Source organism: Falco punctatus (assembly GCF_963210335.1).
Source record: "Falco punctatus genome assembly, chromosome: Z".
Classification (NCBI taxonomy): Eukaryota; Metazoa; Chordata; class Aves; order Falconiformes; family Falconidae; genus Falco; species Falco punctatus.
In genome coordinates, this window is record NC_137586.1 from 48,937,906 (window position 1) to 48,961,182 (window position 23,277).

Here is a 23,277-nt window from a genome sequence, read left to right on the forward strand (position 1 = left end):
AATTCTAATTTGTCTTTAAATGTAGTAAATTTTAAGGTTTTACTTTTGACTACTATATTTATCAGCCACATACTGATTGGGAGGAAAAGAATTAAGCAAACCAGCCCTGTTCACCATTAAAAAAGCTTAGTAAATCACAGTGAAAGATGATGTAGACATAATTGCCAGGCTGACCATGAAAATAAGTGACAAACAAGCTCTGAAAATATTGGACTCATGATAGAATAAAATGAAAAGCAGAATAAAGCATATTATTTTTAATTTTTTGTGTACAGAAATAAAACTAAGCAGGCCAATGTTCAAAAGACAGAATCACAACCAACTTCTGACAAAGAATGTCAGTGATTACTAAGAATGAAAGTATCAGTCATATGGAGGTGTCTTCTATTTAGACGAAATGATATTCAAATGTATTTAGTTCTTGGAAAACATTTTCCTCCTACACACATTCTTAAAGCTGACTTTTTCATTATGGAAATGATTACTACTATTACACCACTTCCATATTTCTACACTACCACCCCAGTGATTGATGTAATTTACTTTAATCAGACACTCAAAAATCAATGAGCTACACTGCAGAGAGTTTATGTCCCAATACCCCACTTCTGCGGTAGTGCAGATTAGTCTGGAGTTATTTTATATTTGCAAAATAGGCAAAAATATCCCTACTCATACTCCATGTTTATCTGAAGATGGAAAATAAATCAGTAACATCTTCCATGTGAAACAAATTTTCAAATTCTTTAACAACATAAAACACTTTTTGTAAACTATAATTATTTCAAACAATAACTATGTCACCATACTTTGCTAAAGCTGACACCTCACAGCTGAAATCCTTCAAAGATACTATGCTCACCTACTCAAATCTCTAAAAATCAGGAAAGTATCAGGAAGTTAAATCAACATCATCTCAACTTTTACACAGAAACCACTTCAATTTTAGTGGGCATCACTATTTTGCAGATGAAAGGGACAGGAAAGACCCTGTGCTGTGTGTACAGCCCAGGAAACTGCCAGACCTCTCTTTACAGTAGAAGTCAAAAGTCATGTTTGGTCATGTAGAGTCAGCCAACCAAACTCTACACTTGCTCCATACTTGAAAATTCTAATATTGAATCTACTAAAAATGTATCCTTGGTGTCAAACTGTACAATTTCTTAGGCTGTACACCAAAGAGTCCTTGTGAAGTATTATCCACATTTACCCTTCAGAAACATGTTATCTGATAAAGATGTTATAGGGATACTAGAATTCTTTATTATAATAAGCATTCATTTCTCTCTGCAAGGAAAATCCACATAACCAAAAACAGAAATTACATATCTATGATTTCACAAATGCACTTCCCCTAAGCTAAATGCTTATTGAGGTGTTTATGAAAATCCCTAATGGTAACACTGTCCCTGACAAATTTAGACTATGTGCATACAAATAAGAGAACCCAATTCCTTTAATCAAAGAAAATGGGACACTTGTGTTACGAGTTTTTTTCATATCTGTTTACTTAGGCATTCTGCATGGACTTCAGTTATAATTGTTCAGCCAATGCAGAACTTTACCTCTGTCAATGGCCGCTTCAGAAAATGATGAAAAGTCTGCAACAAGTAAACTACACCCTCTATAAGAACAAACAAATAAAACCAAAAAAGCCTCCAAACTTTTCCCTTAAGCTCCAAAGAAACTCTTCAATATTGTTTTCAAAAGATAACCTTTTAGTCAGGATCACCCCATATATTTTTTGCATTTGTAGAGGCACTAGCCATATGCATAAGAACACTGAAAGCAAGATACCTACTCTGTGTTAAGTCCTGTTTAGGAACAAAACCTCAAACAAACAACTCAATGTGACCCAGCAAAACCTGGAACAAACACCCCAATACAACTCAGTCACTGATGTCAGACACGCAAGTGTACACTAACGCTCAGCTCAGACAAACACTTCCTCAGCCACGTGCAAAAGCTATGACTTTAGAAATATACCATCAGTCTCAGAATGGTTCTTATCATTACCGAAGTCCCTCTAAAGTTTGGTGATACACTTTGAAATTAACTACTGGAACAATTTGAACCTTAAATCTTCACACACCCCTAAATCAGAACTGAACATGGTACTAGAGTGCCTCCTCATTCCTTTTGTATCTCTTGTTCTGCCACTCTCCGGGCCAAGAATCACTGTCACTTGTGATTCTCTTGCTCTCTAAATGTGGCAGTTCACAATAATCCCATTTTCAATAAGAAACAGCCACTTTCAAGATAATTTCAGAACACATTTTGCATTTAGAGCATGGGAGCATGGGAAAAATCTGCAACTGAACAGGCAAATTCATCTCAATCTTAACCACAGCAGTACTATCATTTCACTATTATTCTACACTTACTTGTAAGGATAATGCTACTTTCTGTTGGTCAAGCTGGCTCCCTATGTGGCAGCCTAAGGCAACCTCCCCTTGGCAGCAACCCTGTAACTCCACACTTATCTCGCATACCTTATGCTTGGTTAAGCAGGAATACAACTGAAGTTCTGAAAGAAGCCTATCACCTTCAATAAAAGAACATGAAAGCAAATTTACCATTCACACCACACAAAGTAAGAAGAAAGCAGAAATCATAAAACGGTATTTAAAAGACTAAACCACCTTTTTTTAAAAGACTAAACTACAACTCATACACGTAATGAAAATTATGAAGTAGAGGTTTTGTCAGAGGTGATGATCTGAAGTCCTACAACATGGGAAACGAGACTGGAAAAGATAACAAATTAGAAAAATAGCATGAGACTGCAATAACATTTTGTTCTACAAAGAGTGTTTTCAGGAAAGTCAACAATTTTTCCATTGACCGATCATACTTCACCAGCTGTCGTTTTGTTGGTCTACTCTGAAAGTACTACTTCCTTTTTCTAGGCAGGCAGCAGGGGAGAAGGAAAAACAAACCAAACCAGATTTAGACTCACACACACATTTAACATGTTTCTTTATGTGGTGCTAGTACTAGTGCTTACAACATGCAGGCTCACTTTACCCTGATTCTGAGAATTAAAAAAAACACAAAACAATAAAACACGGTTTTCACTGGGTTTTGATACTTCAATCCACTGCCAGAATCACAGAATTGCTGAATGAAAAGAGTTGGAAGTAACCTCTGCAGATCATCTTGTCCGATTCCTGCTCAAGGAGGGTCACCTAGAAAAGGTTGTCCAGGATCAAGTCCAGATCAAGAAATTCTGAAGACCAGTTTTTTCTTATGCAGTAGCTGGCTCCTAGATGACAAGATGAGTGAATGGACATCTACACACACCTCCTAAAATGTATGTCACCTGACAAATGTGAAATTGATAAAAGTCTAACATATACTTTATTCTGCCCACCAGAAAGAGAAATGCCTCCTCAACTGCAAAACATAGCTTCACCTGATTTTTCTTTCATTCTTCTTATTTTCAAACAAATATATATTTTCCTGGTGAAATATATTTTCGGGTTTGGGTGGGGTTTTTTAGGGGGGTATAGCAGTGTTTTTTCTCCAAAAGGAAAAAAATAGTTTTTGTGACTATTGTTTATTCCATAAATAGATGATATATAATCATCTATTCTCTTGGAATAGGAAAGCATGTAAAATGTTGCCTTTACAGTCACTGAAGCATACCAAACTAAATTTAGGTTTCCAATAAGAAAGGTATTGCAAATGTGAACTTCTAGTAAAGGTTATAGTAAAGAGTTGTCTCACTAGGAGCAAAAGCAACCAGTTTTAGAGGCATTACATACCTATTGCAGGGAATTGAAGAGAATCAGAAAATCTGTAGTTACAATGTCGCACTACATACTCTAATTTAGGACACATCTTTTACACAGAGGGGAAAGATTTACTTGGGGTTTAACTCATTTTAAAGTGGAGAAGTGTGCTGAGCTCAGAACAGACAATGGGTCTGCCTTTTCCACTATTCGGATCTTTGACAATTCCAAGACTAAAGTAAGTGCTTCTTAATTCACAGGGTCTTATGTTTCTCCAGGAACAATGAGCAAGGACAACAACAGTTGCTTCCTGTGCTACACATACTATTATTTGTGTACTCCCAGTGTTAGTTTCTTCCCCTCTATTTCTCACTCGAAGACTGAGGAAAGTAAAGTTTTTTATGGTCACAGTGCTATGCTATGGGTGACCTCCTAGTCTGTTGAATAGATGATATCCAGAAAGACAGCAGGAACTTCTAAGTAAGAAGACTTTTGATCACCTGCAGTAGTTATAAAGCTGCCTAGGCATAACATCCTCATGAACAACTAAAACGTCAACATTCAGTCACTCTATTTCTGCCTCTAATAGCAAAACTTGGTGAAGCAGTGAGAAACCTTTCACTACTACGGGTCCAGTCCAATGCATCTGTGTCAAAAGCTCAGGGCAATTAGTACATGAATCTAGTGTCAAACTTTAGGAATTTCAATAAAAGACCAATAGCTACTAGCTACTTTTCAGGTAGAATTATTATAACAAAGAGCATTTGGTCTTCAAATTATCATATTTCTCTTCCATACTGACAGCAGTCAATTCTACATCAGCTTTTTTCTTTTGACCTTTTTCGAAATTTTGTATAAAGTGGAGACTGAACTGGAAAGTGAAGTTTATGCTACAAAAAAAAAATAATGACCAACTACTCTGATTTTATGATTTACAACTTTACAAAAATGTTGTTCTAATCCTTCATGTGAGCTTTTATATATCAAAAATCAATGGAAATTACTGACTAAGCCCATACAACTTACACTTACTAAGTTTTATTTCTGAAGAACACTTTTTTCTCTCAGATTTTCCTTGCCATATTTATGATGTCTATGTATAGAGCTGTTGTACCTCTGTACATTTCTGTCACATTACTGTTAGGACAGTCTGTGAAATTTTGATATTGCCTACACAAATGTTCACATAATCATTTGCTGTTATTTGTTCACAGTTGTTACAGCTGCATGAGTTTGTTAGCAGCACAAATTACACACACATAACTGTAAATTGTCTGCCCTAAGTAAAAAAAAAAAAAAAAGAAAGAAAGAAAAAACTTCTGGTTCAAAACAACAAAAAAACCCCACACAAACAAACAAAACAAAAAAAACAAACAAAAAACCAGACAGATCCCTCTGAAAGAACATAAAAACAGCAACTTATTTGTACTATGCTCTTATGTTCTGTACAGTACAAAAAACTGCCTGTAAAACCTCCTGCACTTGAACTGGCAACACTGACATGAGGCAAGGCATTCAACTCACTTCACCTAGGTATCAAAAGCATTTTGGATGTCACAGTGTATCTACAACTACTGCACTGAGAACAAGAGCGCAGAAGTAACCAGAGCCCCAGCCAGACACTGCAGGGCACAGGCCACCATGACTACGGAACTGAATCCCATATGCTGTCTTCTGCTTGCAAGAACAGCCTTCTAGGAGCTGTCAGAAGAGCAAGGCTGGCTCCTGCTTCAAGTTACGGCAGCTCAGAAACACTTGGGTCCTTGTGCTACTGTGCACCTCTGTTCTGATGATTAAGATGAATACCTAGTGTCTGGATATTTGAACTCAGAATTGTCCCACCAGTTCACAGGGCACACAGAGAGAAACTGGAATTTAAGCTTGCCTATGTTTGAATCCAGGTGTGGCAGCACTCTAAGACTCTTCCAGAAAATGGGTGGTAGAAAATGTACAGAAGTGTCAGCTTTCTAATTAAAGTAGCTACCTTTCACTGATATTTCCTAAAAGGACAACTTTTCCCATGTTTATTGCTACACTGAGGCTTCCACTACCAGAAAAATGGTGGGGAAGTCTGTACTTTAAAATGAATTTACCACAAAATTTTTTCATCTGACTCAGCTAATATCCACCTGCCACCTCACATGTTCATATACGCTAGAACAAGTGAATTGACAGATGTTTTAGGGTTTTTTTTTTCTGTTCAGCAAACATGAATCCACTGAATTTTTCGATGTTTTTCAGATTAAGGCAACTGAGAATGGTTTGATTTTGGAAGCTAGACTTACAAAGTCCTATAGTGTACAGTGGAAATTCCACACATAAAATGTTCAAAGCTATGAACACTTTGAAGATTTTTAATTGGTCATCATTCATCTACTTTCTACAAGACCTACTTTCATTCCAGCTCTGCTGGGAGAAGTATCACCTGCTGACCCTTTACAAGAAAGCACAGAGCCAAGAGAGATATTTTCCAAAGAAATTTCCCCAGTAAAAACAGGGGGAAAAAGTGACTTAACAACAGAAGAGGAAAACTGCACTTAGCTTATGTTCTTGGTAAGTGCAAACCTTTGGCACAAGTGTCACAGAAATCCATTTGAAACAGTCAATAAAGCAGATGTTAAGCTCAGCAAAATGCAAAAAATCTGCCACAATAACAACAAAAAAAAAATTGAACCCCTAGAACACTGGAGTTTTCAAGAACAACATTCACATGCATTTTTAGATTATTAAACTGCTCTGTTTTATGCTTCCTACAATATAGGTGAACTAGGGATTCAGGCTGAGGGATTTTCCAAGCATGTCAGTTCAAATGTCCCAAAGCAACTATGAGTTTAGAAAGCCACCAAGCATTAACACGTTTCTTTATTTCATGCTGAAACATATAAATGGGAAGAAAAAAATCTCCCCAAAACGAACCATCTGAATCATAATCACACTACTTTCTGATAACAGAATAACATAAGAACACTGTAAAACTTTCATGTGATTTCCTTATAAGTAATTTACAAATTTGAATACAAAGACTTCAATAGTATGTTTTAAAGAAAACCACTCATGTCCGAAACACTAGAAGGTTTATCCAAATAATTTTTATTTGGTTTGCGTGGCACAAAACCCAAAGTAAGTATGTTCTGCTTCTATGTAATTTGCTAGATCAGAATGTTGCTCTAAATTGTTCATCCCCAGGTTTAGTTTTCTGTTTTATCACATATTAGAAAATGACTCACCAGGAATTTACTTTGTTTTATTCTCTTTTTTATTACAAAGACTTTGGGGGACAGTCAGCAGATGCAGTGAACAGAGAACAGCTTAATTTACTGTGTCACTTGAAAGAATCTGAAAACAAAGGAGACATCAGAAGATGCAATGGGCCAAGTCATCAAAATTTGCTAGCATTCCATATGCTGGAAAGCCTGGCTATTGTACAAAACAGCCAGCCATTTTCTTGTTCCATACAGGGAAACGATATAGCTACCAGTCTGATAACATAAATATCACTAAACAGAGCAGTATGCAATAGCTACTGCCCTTTACAGAAGTCTCCATTAGAAAATACTGGTTTTAGCAAGAGTCAATGAGAAAGTTGCTATTTTCTGTCCTGTTTTGTCCTTTTTTTGAGTAATTCTTTTTTTCATATTACATCTTAAACCAAAAAAACATCAAGTCTTAGAACTGAATTTCATAAATTCTCTTGTAGCAGTGAAGAGGTGCAGGATGATACTTCTATGGACATCACAACTTCACCCCAACATAGTGTTTGGCCCCTCTAAAGAGTTCAGATACACTATATAAAGCTGGAAATTTCAAAAATACTCACTTTCAATCAGCAAGTTACTGCTATAAAAGACTTCTAGTGCTCTTCCACCCTCAAACACTGGAAAAAATTTAAGCAAGACTCCCAAAAAATCACATTAGAAACAGAGGCAGCCATTCACTTACACTGACCTGAACCCATTATGAACGAGGGACATGTTTTCAACTACCATTTCTCAGCCATGGAAATCCAGGCCACATGTTGCCTTCTGAAACTAAAACTTCAAGAAAAATGCTTCTGATCAAGACCAAAAAAAGTGGCAATTCTTTCCATGATTGCAATGGCAAAAATAGTAGATTAGCACTGAGCTCTGGTGAAAGCTCCATCAGAAATTCTAGTATCTCTAATACTACATGAAGTATCCTAACTCAGAAGCTCCTGAAGTGTATTAAATTAGATTGCCCAAAAACCCAAAGCCACCAGACCAAGAAAACTTTTCTTATTAAGCTTTAGTCTGTGCCCAAACATCAGTTCTGCATGAGCTTAAAAAAAGCCTTTTCTCATATATACCCAAGAGTAGGATTTACTACATGCAGTGATGGTGCCTGATACTTTAATCAGAGAAAGCTTACTGCTATGGGCAAAATTTAATTTTTCTAGACAGTGGATTAAGGGCCAGGATGCTGTGCAGCTTGTACCATGGGGAATGGTAAATGAGGAAAAGAAGAACCACTCAGATCTCAAGTGAGGGAAAAGGCTCAGAGCTAGGATGCAGAACAAGGGAAGGGATCCCTTTAGAGCCAAGTCTTCTGCTTCTCTACAGCAGAAACAGAAACATTGAAAACAGCAGCAGCAGCATTGCTAGGAGCAGCCAGCTGTGACACTGCATGGTAAGAACTCTTTCCTAACCCCTGAACTCTTCTTCCTCAATGGCAGCAGCAAGCCTGACTCTCCAGGCCTCTGGCATGTGTAAAGTAGAAAAGGGCTAATAGTTATTTTGCTATCCAGAGCCGTCTACTGCCCCAAGTGACTGCCAAAAGGCAATCCTGGTTTTAGGGAGGGGTATGTGTGGGTGTGGGTGATAACAAACCTGGAACACCAGTAAATTTGAATTACTTGTATTGCTTTTATTTAACAAGTACAACAGCAATACTAGAATGTGCTTTTTCAAATAATTTTACACCATTTACACTAGATGAATACCTATACTTTTCCAAAGGTAAACAGAATGTTTCTCAGACATATTACAGTATAATGTGGTGTAAAACAACCACTTCAAATCAGTTCTTTCTCTCAAACATTCATTCATTGCAAGTATTTTCCTTTTGATTAAGTTGCTGATTTGTTTTCATTAGTAGCCTGACTCTTCTGCATGATCAAAATCAAAAAATGTTACATTGAACAGAAATCCTGTAACTAATCACCTGGTAGGGTGACCATGACTATTTCCAGATACTTCCTCTGCCTCTGTAAACCAGTGACAGATTGCAGTTATTAACAGGTCAGTGACTAAATTAATTCCAGGGCAGTGGAAATTATGTTCATGAAATGAAAAGTGGCCTTGCTGACATTGCATCACTATTTCTAGACAGTATGCTTGAACACCAAATAAATCTCACAACTTGGATGGGTGCCAAAAACTAGTGACCTAGTTTCATTAGGGTGGGAAAAGACTAGCAACTGGTCCTGTGAGAGCAGATTACCAAAATAACTTCACGCAAAACATTCTGTAGAAAATTTTCTTTAAATCATATATTTTCCAGTCTAACTGGTCTCTAAAAACCCTCTCTCCCCCCAAAATGCCACAGTCTGAGATCCATTAAAGTTTAAAGTTAAAATGCTCTTACATTACTCATGCTGAGATTCCTATAGAACATTCCGATTAAACAGAATAAATATTACCTTCTTTCCATCTCATTATCTCTTTCTATCTCATTCATAATAATTTAATACTGTTTTAAATCAAAACAGCTTTGGCATTTTCAGTGAAAAATGTAACACTTCAGGCTTAAACAAAGAGTTTTTACTAATAAAAGTAAGTCTATTTTTAAATATTCAGCACACAGTAATCTGTTCAGTAATCTTCCTTGATTAAAAATTCCTTGGCTTCTCTTCAAAAACACACTGAGTATGGATGAGCTCAACAGCTGTCAACATAATTTTTAGGAACTTACCAAGCATTGTTGCGTCTATACTAGCCCCCATTTATATACTCCAGCTGGTACTCCAGAGCCCCACTCCCAATTCTTCACCCCCAGTAACATCTATATTAAGATGGAAACATATTGAAGAGGGGAATCTTAATAACAATACACAGTCAAGATATTTCATCTTCTTCGCATCTTTCCAAAGCCTGTTGCTTCCTGTAAATTGTTTTCCATGCGCTAATCAAGTGAACTGCAGAAGGTAAACTGAAATACTGTACAAAAACTACTCTTGCACTGCCAAAAATCCCACAACATTATTTCATAAACCAGATTTGAACATGACATAAGTAATGCAATTCATTAATTTCACTCAGCAATCCCTGCTTACACAAGTCCTTACTAACACATGCCAATGACTAAACTGGAACTCTGCTCTGTGTGCTATGCACAGTAAGGGTCACTTGCACAGACTTAGACAAGAGGTCCAGAATTTGCAAGACTGAAACATATTGCTCATTTAATCTCCTCAAAATTTTGGGTTTTCTTTCTTCCTCCAGATTCCCTCAGGATTCATTACTACTGAAACAAATCCTAAAAGATGATCATAGGTTTTTGTAGTCTTACTCTGACAAACACTGATGTAAATGGAAATTTTGACCAAATAATGACATAAAGACTTGTAACTAAATTTTGGAAGGACATACCCATCATTAAGTTTCAAAAATACTGTGGGAGTATCTGGGAAAAAACAAACAGAACAAAAAACTAGGATAATGGATATGTTTCTAAAACTCATACTGATTCCTTTTTTCTTAATAAACTATTTCTTTAAGAGAATCTACAGCGAAGTTTCAGCATCTTATTTCTTTTTCCTCATTTATTAAAAGTAAATCCTCAGGTTTGTACCTCCAACCTGTCTTGTTCCTCTGTCAGTAACCTCTTATCAGTGTGCATATCTTTTCTCATCTTTCTCGCTTGCGCCTTTTGTCTCTGCTTCTTTGTGCAATCTCTGTAGAGAACTACAGTTTCTTGCAGACTTCATCCCAAATACAGGTACAGGCTAGACAGTAGCAGTATGATAGCTAGGTTCTGTCAACTGTAGACTTGAAAAAAAATAAAGGGCAGGTGTGGGGAGGGAGAATACACCACAGAAGCTAAGTCACTTAAAAACACTTACAAAGTGGTTTATGAGATGTATGATTCCTATATATGAATGTTGCTTTCCTCAACTGTGAGAATCATGCAGGTCTTCTACATACACTTTTTATCTCAACTTCCTCAACTGAAAACCACATTCACTTACCACCTCTACAGAACTACTGAAAACTACCAAGTGGTACGTAATATGATCAGCTACGTATGTCAGCGTCCAATGTCTCAGCTTCATCATCTTGTATTAAATTGTATCTATCACTATGCAGATTAACAAGCTTCTTAACACTACAAGGAGTATTTTCACCACCTTTTCCACACATCTTATTTACGGACAAAATAAGAACAAAAATAAGGATTTTATGTTTCCTGGGCTGTCATTGAAGAGACAGCAGTGACGTACAGCAACTAAGACTTCCAAAATTGCCTTTATGGTATGAATAATCTTCTTCATTCCTGTTATTTCACTGACACTGCCCTAGTATGTTTTTCATACACACACTGCTGGTTGGTAATGATACATTTCTGCTTGATTCTATCACTAAAAGGTAAAATTTGATTTTTCCCTCACCACCTCCAGAAATAAGAAAATAAATTCCCAACCCAGATTGACTGGCTCATGCATTTTCATCTTCATTTATCACTGTTTCTTTAAGTTTAATAATTTTCTGTACTAGACTCTTACTTTCACCTGCCTGTTTTCTCTGCCTTTGCTAACACTCCCTAAGGAGTTCTTTCTCCTTACCACTTGTGTTACCATAGAGATAGGAAGAGTAGAGAAAAAGTTGTATTATTTTGCCAAGTAGAGAGCATAAGTGAAGCTACAGGAAGAAAGGGCACTATCTGAGGCAATACTTGATCTCTGACAATGAGCTGAAGTAGCAATGAGTCTCCTCAATAGAGGAACATGGAAAAGTAACCAGACAAGAAGGTAGAGAACCTTAAAATTCAGGTGCTGACTGTGGAAGAAGCTGAAACATCGAAGTTCAGGATTTTTGTTTTAGCTTCTAGTCCACTAGAAAAGGTAAGACAAATCAGTAGGTACTGAGTTTAATTTGTCTAATACTTATTTCCAAAATGTAATTTTTTTAATTAAAAAAAAAACAAACAAACTTCAGTAAGGCAATTTTTAAAAGAAAATTGTATGCAACTGTATTTTCCATATCCAGAAGAGTTTTATTTTCCTCATGCCCCACTCTTCCTCAGAAAAATTGATTCTTACTGCTTAGTCTTCCTTTTCTTTTCACATAAGATTAAAAATGAGAAAGTGAAAGAAAATAATACAAAAACTTTACACCAAAGTGTGCAGTTGGAAGTTTTTATCATGATTTTGAGTGGACAAGAGAGCTTGAGATAGACACTACGTGCTGGTTTCAGGACATGTTTGGGGATGTAAAGGGTTGTCCTTTTACAAAGTAAAAAAGAATGGTCTTACACAAAACACATCACACTTCATATAACTTTTAACATTAATTCTAAACTTTGATGAAGGGGAAAATAATTTCATCAAAGGCATTCATGAACTCTGATGGGTCCTCAGGAGTGAATACAAAACTCATTTACCTGATAAGTTGTAAGGATGTATACAGATAATTTTAAATTTTAACTGACTTTGAAAAAATAAAGGGTTCTTTACCTAGCAGCATTTTAGATCATTCTTTTCTCCATTTACTTTATGCTCTCCAGGCCCTTTCCACTTGAGAAACCCAAGTGAATATATCCTACCTTGCACCTACACATAAAATCTACTGTGAATTCCATTCACATTGTTACAATCTGCTCAACTGTGGTTTCTATTCAGTGTCATACCATTCTATTTACAGTGAGAAAACCAAGTTGCAAAAGCAAAGTTCACGTTTGCTTTCTTTTCAAAGCTTCAGTCCTTAGTTACCATGGCACAGAAATGGCCTGGAAAAGACACAAATGTGATTGCACAACCCATGCTCACTGAAACAGTACCTGAACAGAGCTTAAATCTACATGATTTAAGGAGTATGGAAGAAAACAAACTGTTGGTTACATTTTTTCATTTTTCTGGCTGTCATTCAAAAATGAGCAATCCACCAATCTCATGAAACAATTTTCAAACTGATGAAAGCAAATACACTTATGTACCTAGGCGAATGAGGAAAAGAACTGATAACATTGCTCAGGATGTAAGAATGAAGTCTAGTAAAAACAGTACTCCAAAATCCAATCCTGATATAAAGAACAATGTTTTTATACACCCAAGACATGACAAATGTCTAAAGACCATTTAATCATTGTTTGTTGCTAAGGTTTGGTTTCTCCATAGGTATATTATACCAATCTCAGAACATTCATGCTTTGCTTTCCAAGACCAAGAAAATTCCCTTTCTCTCACACTTCCTCTAATGCTTGACTTGGCTTCTGGGGCTTTCTTTTGTCCTAGCTTAATTTCCTCCTTCCTCCGCAGTATCAAAGGACTAACTTTAACTAGCCACAATATGCTGGGAATGTAGTGCTGCTCCTTATGATACAGAAAATTCTCAAATGATTGTTAATCCTGATTTGTAAACAAGACATCTTCAAATTTAGGTCAGAAAGAAGTGTTCTGCAGTCTGTGCTAGCAGAAACAACTAGAATGTCAGAAGTGGTGTATCCCTTACACCGAACTCGACATTTTAAACAACATTCTTAAAAACTGCAGTCACTTGGGACAGTGATGATAACTTTGGATTCCTCCTTTTTGTGTAGGAAGTACTAACTGTGTTTTGGAAAGTGTTCTATGGCTGGCACGTAAAGGGAAATGCACAGATTATTCTGTGCATCAGTCTGCAAAGGTAAGTACTGTATGCTTCATGTAGATACAGGGGACAGTTCTGACGACATGGAGTTCTCCTGTCCTCTTCTGCTGCACACTGCCACTACTTATAAAATATTCTATTTATATAAGAGACTGTAAATAAAGTTTGCAAAACATTAGTTTTATGGATGGAGCTTTTGCGGTGTTACTATTGCATGACATGTTGAAGGTCTGCCTCAACATCATCACCATTACAACTGATCATAAAGCTAGGGAGAAAATTGATGAAAATCAGCTTATTTTTATTTAAGAGAAGGAAAACGTAAGAACTACAATTCTCCGTAACTTACAGAAGCAGAACCAATTTAGCCCCCTCTAGTAACATCTATATATTGTGTTTAATTACTTTGAGAAAAGAGTGAATGTTCAAACATCTGTTTTCTACACTATTAGTGATTTTTTACTTCAGGCCATTTATTTAACATGACACATAAAGTAAACATTACAAAATATTAAAATGCAAATAAAGCTATCTAGACTTCAGATGACTGAAGAAAAAGTAGATAGATGTTCTCATAGTAACTAATTTAGAGTTTTTACTGTACCAATTCATAATAGGATTGTAAATGATTGTAAATGCTCAAGCAGTCACGTCATTAAAAAAAAAAAAAATTAAGGAAGGAGGGAGGGAGGGAAGGAGGGAAGGAAGGAGGGAAGGAAGGAGGGAAGGAAGGAGAGAATGAAGGAGGGAAGGAAGGAGGGAAGGAAGGAGGGAAGGAAGGAGGGAAGGAAGGAGGGAAGGAAGGAGGGAGGATGGGAGGAAGAAGTTAATCTTCGTTTTTCCACAGTAAATAAATTTTTAAATACAATATTGATGAAATGCTGAAGATGCTGATTCAGGAGCTTATTTAAAACTGTCTTCTACCAGTGTTTGATTTGGGAACTTGACAATATTAAAAAACTGACACAAGACTGGGATAAGTAAACAGAAGAATTAAGAGAAGTCACAAGAGATTTTATAGACTAACTGGAAAAAAAAACAGCTCAAAGCTATCTGTTTCACTTGGAGTTTTTTTCCCAATCTGTCAGATGCCATAGGACCAAGCACTGAACTTCAAAAATGTAAGAACACTCAGTTGCTGTCATTACGTAATGAGAAAAAAATGTATATGTAAGAACTAGGGAGACTTTATGGAAAAAGTAAAGGAGACAAGAGTAGGCTAGTGAGGGCAGGAATAAAGATGGAATAGAGAGGTATAGAATTACTCAAGTAAGATGTATAAAGTTACACAAAATAAGCAGGTTTTTCTTTCTAAATATTTCTGTAATGATGAACTATCAAGTAGCACCTACATGCAGAAAAATTGCACTAAACATGCAGAAGACTTTAAGTCCTTTAAGTCCTACCTCAGATGCTACCACAAATGGTGACACTTTAATTTCTTTAGTATCTGTCAAATGCAGTTATTCGTATTACTGTTGAAACTAATGTATAGAAATTTAAAGAGTATGTTAACAATATAATGTAAGGTGCATCAGATTTCAACTTGAAATGTCAGACATTTTATTTAACCTTCACACCTGGCGGAATTGTGTAAGTATTGCTGTTAGCAAGACCAAATTCTGTACAAGTTTTCCCCATCTGGAAATCCCATTGACATGCTCCTCATCGAAAACATTGTGGGTTTTTCAGCTTTAAAATAAATTCTGTAGTTTCCAAAAGTGAATTACAAATACTTTAAAAGATAACAAAAATACACAATAATTACCTAAATCTAGTTTTCACGTTTATGCTCATTTTCTTCCTATGCAAGAAAACTAATTTTTCAGTGTGTCCCTCCATCATCTTTTATAATCTTATAATCTACAAGTACCACAACTTCCCCAAATACATTTTAAAGTTTAGAAAAACAGTCAAAACAATACTGTTACCAAAGTGGAAAGAGGAAAACACAAAAATGCTGCCATTACCATACTCTCTTGCTATATAATATTTTAAAGACAAAGAGCAGTCCAGCCTGCTATGTAACAAAGCTTAACTTTCACTTTGGAAAAACATGTTCAAAGTAATTTTAACATATAGAAGGAAGATATGCTTATTTACAAAGACTTTTTTTAAAGATTTCATGGAGATTTAGTTTTTATCCTTCCTTTTTTTTTTTTTAAAGCCTTTTTGGTAAAATATGCTTTTAAACTGAATGCTATCAAGAATAGCGTGATCCCAGGGATGACATGCTGGGTTTTATTTTACCTTTAAACAGTGGAAGACAGATCTGCAATGAAGTATGGTGATTTTGGGGAGGAGCAGGGAAGAACAAAGGCAACATTCATTTTAATTAGTTGAATAAAGCCTTACTAATTAAAATATCTCCATAAACAAAACAAAAATGAAAAAGGAGGGACAGCTGTAAGTACGCATGCCAGTAGCTACAGTTCTAATCTAGCTGGATCAAATTATCTGCTGACACTAGTATATTAATTTCAATTATGTTCTGTTATTTTATTTTCCCTTTTTTGTGGAAAAATAATTGTTGATATATACCAATACCTCAGCTTTACACATGAAACTTCCATGGAAAAAAATGCATAAAGAAAACTCAATTATTTTTTATATATGTGCTCATCTTTCCTACTTATTGTCATAGAATATTTTCCCTTGTCCAACCAATTATAACTTTCTCTTAAAGAATAAGAAAGCTTATGTATGTTGTTTACAAGAATTTTTATCTTCTTGTAACAGATCTACTACTGAGTAGTACACAAATAAGGTACTAACAAATAAAGGGAGACCTGCCAGCAAGGCATCATCTATCAATTACAGGCCAGTATGACATCCATTGTGAAAACCTAGAGATAAACATCAGAAAGCATGCATAGCAATAGCTTTAAAAAGTTACAAAGTAAAAAACCAAAGGACTTCAGACACAAATGCTCCAAAAGACAATTTTCGGCAATGGAGAAACTTGTCACTATGAAACACTTCCTTTGCAAGTTCAGAGACATCAAAAACTACATTAATTGGAGAGGTTTGCTTTCCTTTTACTTCAGTTTCAGAAATAACAACAAAGAGACGGAACATGATTTTGCTGTACAAAAGGCTCTTCCTACATGATTCCGAGTTCTGTACAGAACACAGGATTACACAGAAAATAAGTTGTTTAAACAGCCTTTTGACCAAGAGATCCGAAAAATCAACTCCTTTTAGCAATGAACAACTTTGAGAAAAGCCACTATAATAACTGTAGCTGATAACGAGCATCTCATTAAAATAGAGAGATAATCAAGTCTGGTTTCCCATGAAATCCTGTCTCATATGAACTCATTGCTGTCCAGTGAGAGGCATGTCCTGACTGAAACAGACCGAAACTAAGACATCCACAAAAGCTCCCTCCTGTGCCCATTCTTTCATGTCCAAGAATAGGTTAGTTCGTGCTGAAACTTTTCATCTGAGGACAATAAAATTTTCCCTTTATCTGGCCACCTAATTCTAATAAAATTCTAAGGACTGTCTTTTTTTTGCAACCACTGCCCTGTAGCCAAACTAGACCCCAACTGGCCAACAGACCCCAGGTTCACAGGGGGAAAAAAAGTGAGGGAGAGAGGGGATGAGCAAACAAGCTGAAATATAACACAGCACAGAGGAACCAGTCTAGGAGGTTCCTGAAGTGCGTGGAAGACAACTGCCTGACCCAGCTAGGGAAGGCACCCTGCTGGACCTGTTTGTGAACAGAGAAGCACATGTGGGCGATGTGACCGTTGGAGGCTGTTGTGGGCATAGTGATCACTAAATGAGTTTTGATTCTTGGAGAATTAAGAAGGGTCAGCAGAACTGCTACTTGGGACTTCCAGAGGGCCTCTTTAGGAGACTGGTTGACAGACTTCCATGGGAGGCAGTCCTGAAGGGCAAAGGTGTCCACGAAAGCTGAATGTTCTTCAAGAAGGAAATCTTACTGGCACAGGAGCAGGCTGTCCCTGTGTGCCAAAAGACAAGCCAGCAGGGATGGAGATCAGCCTGGCTGAACAGACCGCTTTGGCTGGAACTCAGGAAAAAAAGGGGAGTTTATGACCTTTGGAAGAAGGGGCAGGCAACTCAGAGGGATTACAAGGATGTTGTGAGGTTATGCAGGAAGAAAATTAGAAGTACCAGAGCTCAGCTAGAACTTAATCTGGCTACTGCCATAAAAGACAATAAAAAACTTTTCTATAAATACACTAGCAACAAAAGAAGGGCCGAGGAGAATATCCATCCTTTACTGGATGCAAGGGGAAACATGCTGACAAAGGATGGGGAACTTCATGCCTTCTTTGCCTTAGCTCAGTCTTTAACAGTAAGACCACCTGTCCTTGGTAGCCAGCCCCCAGGCTGGAAGATGGGGACAAGGAGCAGAATGAAATCCCCATAATCCAAGGGGAAACGGTCAGTGACCTGCTACAGCACTTAGACATGCACGAGTCTATGGAGCTGGATGGGATCCTCCCAGGGGCACTGAGGGAGCTGGCAGAAGTGCTCATCCAGCCACTTTTAATCATCTATCAGCAGTCCTGGCTAACTGGGGAGGTCCCAGTTAACCGAAGGTTAACAAAAATGGAACCCATCTACAAGAAGGGACAGAAGGAGTATCTGGGGAACTACAGGCCTGTCACCTTGACCTCAGTGCTGCAGAAAGTTATTGAGCAGATCTTCCTGAGCGCCATCACACAGCACATACAGGACAACCAGGTGCTCAGGCCCAGTCAGCATGGTTTTAGGAAAGGCAGGTCCTGCTTCACTAACATGATCTCCTTCTGTGACAAGCTGACCCAATTAGGGGATGAGGGAAAGGCCATGGATGGTGTCTACCTAGATTTCTTTGACAAAAGCCTTTGACACCATCTCCCACAGCATTCTCCTGAGAAACTGGCTGCTCATGGCTTGGACGGGTGTACCCTTCACCAAGTTAAAAGCTGGCTGGAGGGCTGAGCCTGAAGAGTGGTGGTGAATGGAGTTACACCCAGCTGGTGGCCGGGCACAAATGGTGTTCCCCAGGGCTCAGTATCGAGGTCTGTCCTGTTTAACATCTTTATCAATGACCTGGACAAGGGGTTCAAGTGCACCCTTGGTAAGTTTGCAGATGACACCAAGTTGTGGGGGCATGGTGCTGATATGCCCGAGGGCAGGCAGGCTCTGCAGAGGGGTCTGGACAGGATGGACTGATGGGCCAAGGCCAACAGTATGAGGTTCAACATGAAGTGCCAGGCCCTGCCCCTGGATCACAGCAACCCCACACAGTGCTACAGGCTGGGGCAGAGTGGCTGGAAAGCTGCCTGGTGGGAAAGGGCCTGGGGGTGTTGGTTGACACCCAGATGAATGTGAGCCAGCACTGTGCCCAGGTGGCCAGTAGCATCCTGGCTTGTATCCAAAACAGTGTGGCCAGCAGATCACTAGGGAAGTGATGGTCCTCCCATACTCAGCACTGGTGAGGCTGCACCTCAAATTCTGTGTTCAGTTTTGGGCCACTCACTACAAGACATTGAGGTGCTGGAGTGTGTCCAGAGAAGGGCTACAAACCTGGTGAAGGGTCTAGAGCACAAGCCTTATGAGAAGTGGCTGAGAAAACTGGGATTGTTCAGTCTGGAGAAAAGGAGGCTCAGTGGAGATCTTATTGCTTTCTACAACTACCTGAAAGGAGGTTGCAGCAAAATGGGTTGTCAGTCTCTTCTCCCAAGTAAGAAGCAACAGGACAAGAGGCAACAGCCTTAAGTTGCACCATGGGAGGTTTAGATTGGATATTAGGAAAAAGTTCTTCACCAAAAGTTTTGTCAAGCATTGAACATGCTGCCCAGGGTAGTGGAGTCACTATCCCTGGAGGTATTTAAAAGATGTGGAGGTGTGGTGCTTAAGGACATGGTTTAAGTGGTGGACTTGGCAGTGCTAGGTTAACAGTTGGATTCAACGATCCTAAAGGTCTTTTCCAACCTAAACAATTCTATGATTCTATGATAAATGATTGTTGTGGTGGCGTAAGAGCACTTGTGCAATGAATAGGGATTGGCAGACCCTCTTCAGAAAATAAAAATCGTCAATATTAATCCTCAGGTAACTTTCCCAGTGCTGATTTTACCAAGCCATTTTCTGTCTGTTACACATTTCCCTTAGTTCTCTGAATCTTGACTTCTTTACTAGACAGTGGGATGTATTGGAAAAGGAAAAATGGAAAGATTTTTTTACTTTCCCTAGCTCACAGTCTGCCAGTTAAGGCTGTTTTCACAGTGGAGAGAATTCGATTTAAATTTCTGAAGGCAGAAGAATCAATCCTTCTGCCTCACAACCTGAGCAGCTGGTCTGTGCACAAAGCTATTGTGTAAAAGGAGGCAGTGTTGTCACCCCACTTAGTCTTGCTCTGCTGTCTGCCATGGATGAATTTTCTGAGGATACTCACTCTGCTTTCACAGTTAAGGCACACAGCCAAATGCTTATTTGGCTGAGACCCTCAACAGGCTTAGAAGGAACAATTGATTTTAGTTTATTAACCAGAATTCAACTAACTGCTGCTGGACCTTAGCCTTTAGAAGGTTACAGTACTTATGTGCATATTCAAAAGCAAAATTTCTCACACCTGGGAAATATATTTTAAAACTCGTTGGTCACTAGACAGCAGCTGACTGGGTCTTTCGATGACCACATTTCAAAATAGGATGGAATAAAACATAACATACAACAAGGTTCAAAATTTCATAGCTGATCTGCCCTGAATCTGTATTTTAATACTGTTAAATTCTACTAATATTCTTCTAACATAACCTCTTCAGAGTAACGTCCTGGGGGGTTAAAAAAGCAAAATGGAAAATAGTTTTTCATACAGCCTCAAACACTCATGCTAATTGTGACCCAAGTTAGGATCTGTACATCTACCACACACTCGTGGCAGCTGATGGAACAGAAATAAAAACAGCAATAGCTTGCCATGCTGGAGGGACTTCCTTCAAAGAAGCAACACATTTTGTCAGTGTGTTTCAGTTTTATTAGATGGCCGCAGAAACGTATTGAAGCCTCTCGATGGCTACAGTGCTGTTTTCAGCTCCACTGCCCAGTCCTGCTTTGGCTCACAGCAGGTTTAAGTCAGCACTAGAAGAAAATATTCCATTAACACATGAAGCCTATGGTTCCAGGAGTCGTATCTGGCTTCTCTGCCTAAATGGCATATGCAAAATTTCTTCACTCATTCTTCACCCTCTGATGACATAACACATGATCGGTTACTATGAGCCAAAAAGGGCTGAAACATCATTGCTCAGCAGATTGGTGCAAGTACAGGCTAATCAGGAAAAAGTTGTGATAAGCTTGAATACACTTAGCAAAGAGAGTCCTCAGAAAGGCTATAAGAATAGGGAAAAAATTCATCACTGAACATACACCAAAATGTTTTAAGTTTAAACGGCATTATAAGATGGTGAAATCTGTCGTATTTTCAAGGAGCTGAAGACATATACCCAAATCATTGTTTTAGGACAGAAAAAAAAAAAAAAAAGATTTTTCAAACCTCAGTCTTTGAATAGGAATAAAATATTCTGAATGAAACTCATAATGAATCATTCACCTAGCATTTTAAGGTGAAAGTGTTAGAAGTTTGAAACATCTATAATTAAATGAAGACAAGCAGACATGAGATAACCTAGCAAGTTGAATACTAAGAACATATGGAGAACTTGACCTGAATTTCTTGAACTGGAGATCATGTCTCCCATACTGTCCTGTAGAATTCCTTAGGAGAGGGTGGAGTGGGAAGATCAAGGGAGGAAATTGCCAAGAAAAACAATATCATTTTCTGTATTTTTCTTCACTAGAACTTATTGTCAAGTCATTATTTACAACACCACAAGAAGGAAACATATCCTTAAATTCATCTACATTGTTATTTTTATCCACTGCTAAAAAGAGACCCGTCACCATAACTCAGTTTTCCTTATGTAAAATGTAGCTCTAACCACAGAGAACGAGAGATTGGGAGAAAGTATTGATTGAAATCACAACTCAACAATAAACATAATAATAGAGCATTTGAAACTGTGCAGAAATTGTATAGATTAGTGATGAGACCCGATAGTTTACACAAAGTTCATACAAGTGCTCCCATTATGGTAGTCTTTACTATCCGCTCTACACAAGCTTCCATGGTGTCCCACTAAAACTGCATACAGTGCTTTCAAAACAGGTTCCACCGATTAGAAATAAAATATGGGGAAAGAAAGGGTAGAAAGTTCCCCAGAAGTTCCAGATAAGAAGGTCAAAGCTAGGTGGGGGTCACAGGGATGCACTCGTTTTCAAGTTACTGCCCTTTCCCCAGAAAGGCAGACATCTTAATTCAGGTAACAATGACTTATGCATAAAATAAAAACAAAGGTTTCATAACACAAAGGTCTTCTTAAATGTTATTCATTATATAACTTTCATTCACCTTGAATCCAGGAAAAGCCAGACAACTAGCCTTCCAAACAGAAAAGAAGCTTTTGACCCCAAAACCTGCAAAATCTGTTGGTAAGACAAAAGATCTATTCACAGCTACACTTTCAGCTTTTAAACTCTTTGCAACCAATTTACAGGCAGCATAAAAACAGAATTTTAATCTTAAAGTACCAGACATTATGTAAAAGTGGATCATTATTTAAATTACCATTTTTGTACACTCTACCTTTTTTCCTTTCTCTACTTCCAGAGTAGAGAACACTCTACCTCTGTTCCTTTGCAAAATTATTCAGTCTTCCGATCAAGACATCACATGTCATTTACAGAATCACTCAATACTGACTTGGTGAAGACTTTGATTAAAAACATCATATACAAGTGCCACTGCCTAAAAATGAGAAATCTACTTTTCTATTAATTTTTGGTAAGTAATATGAGCAGTAAGCTTTAAAACATGCTGTAATTCTTAATTGAAATGTAAAAATAAGCAGAAATTCATAAACAACAAGCCAAAATCAAGCACCAAGAGCATGTGTTTTTTTTAGTTATCCATGGTAACAAAAGCACAACATTCATACCTGCACCTGGAATGATTGCCAACTTTGTTTCAACTAGGCCCATTTTAGCAGAAGCAGCTAAAAAACAGAATGTAAATGAGTTCTTGCTATAATCTATAGGAAAAAAACTTTGCAAAATATGTACTTATGACCTACAAGATTGCTTACTTATTACATTTCCTTTATAAATAAATCTCTTAAAAAGCATCTGTTTATGAAAATCTAGATTCAACTGATCTGCCTTTAGTAAAAGATTCAACTACTCCCATCAAAGCGAGTCCTGTACCTTATTCATTTTCACATAACAAGCAATTACAGTGAGTAACAGAGACTTAACTGCAAAGCGTAAAGTACTAAAAGACTGTTATTATTTAACATTTTAAAATGGGGTGGAATTCTGTATCTGATTATTATGCATTCTTTAGATGACAGAATATTCTCTAAGGGTCAAACAGCTTTATATACCCTCAGTTACTGGCAACTGTTCAAGACCAAGTTTCCACTTACTTTCCAACAAATGGCTTTACAGTTCTGACAGCTGGATAGGTCAAGGTTCCTCTTTTCAAGTGCTGTTGTCACTTTTCTTTTAGAACAGCTTAATTGCTTGTGTAATAATACTCTCACTAACAACTTTTGCTTTTTCCCTGCAACCTGTTTCAATAAAATCAGATCTCCATCTAGAACACTTCAAATACACATAAGGAGAATACTTTTATTACTAAA

At 37.5% G+C, this 23,277-nt stretch overlaps 1 protein-coding gene across 5 annotated transcripts in view; it reads right to left on the bottom strand.

Annotated features, from left to right (window-relative positions):
* The window catches only part of AUH (AU RNA binding methylglutaconyl-CoA hydratase), a 114,910-nt gene that overhangs the window by 39,426 nt on the left and 52,207 nt on the right, over nucleotides 1-23,277 (bottom strand). For 2 of the 5 annotated variants that reach the window (XM_080373163.1, XM_080373161.1), the window contains one exon: nucleotides 22,576-22,632. The exons of the other annotated variants lie outside the window; for them this stretch is intronic. In XM_080373163.1, coding sequence (XP_080229289.1) covers nucleotides 22,576-22,632 — 57 coding nt within the window. The remainder of the gene's footprint in view (nucleotides 1-22,575; nucleotides 22,633-23,277) is intronic. 5 annotated transcript variants of the gene reach the window in all.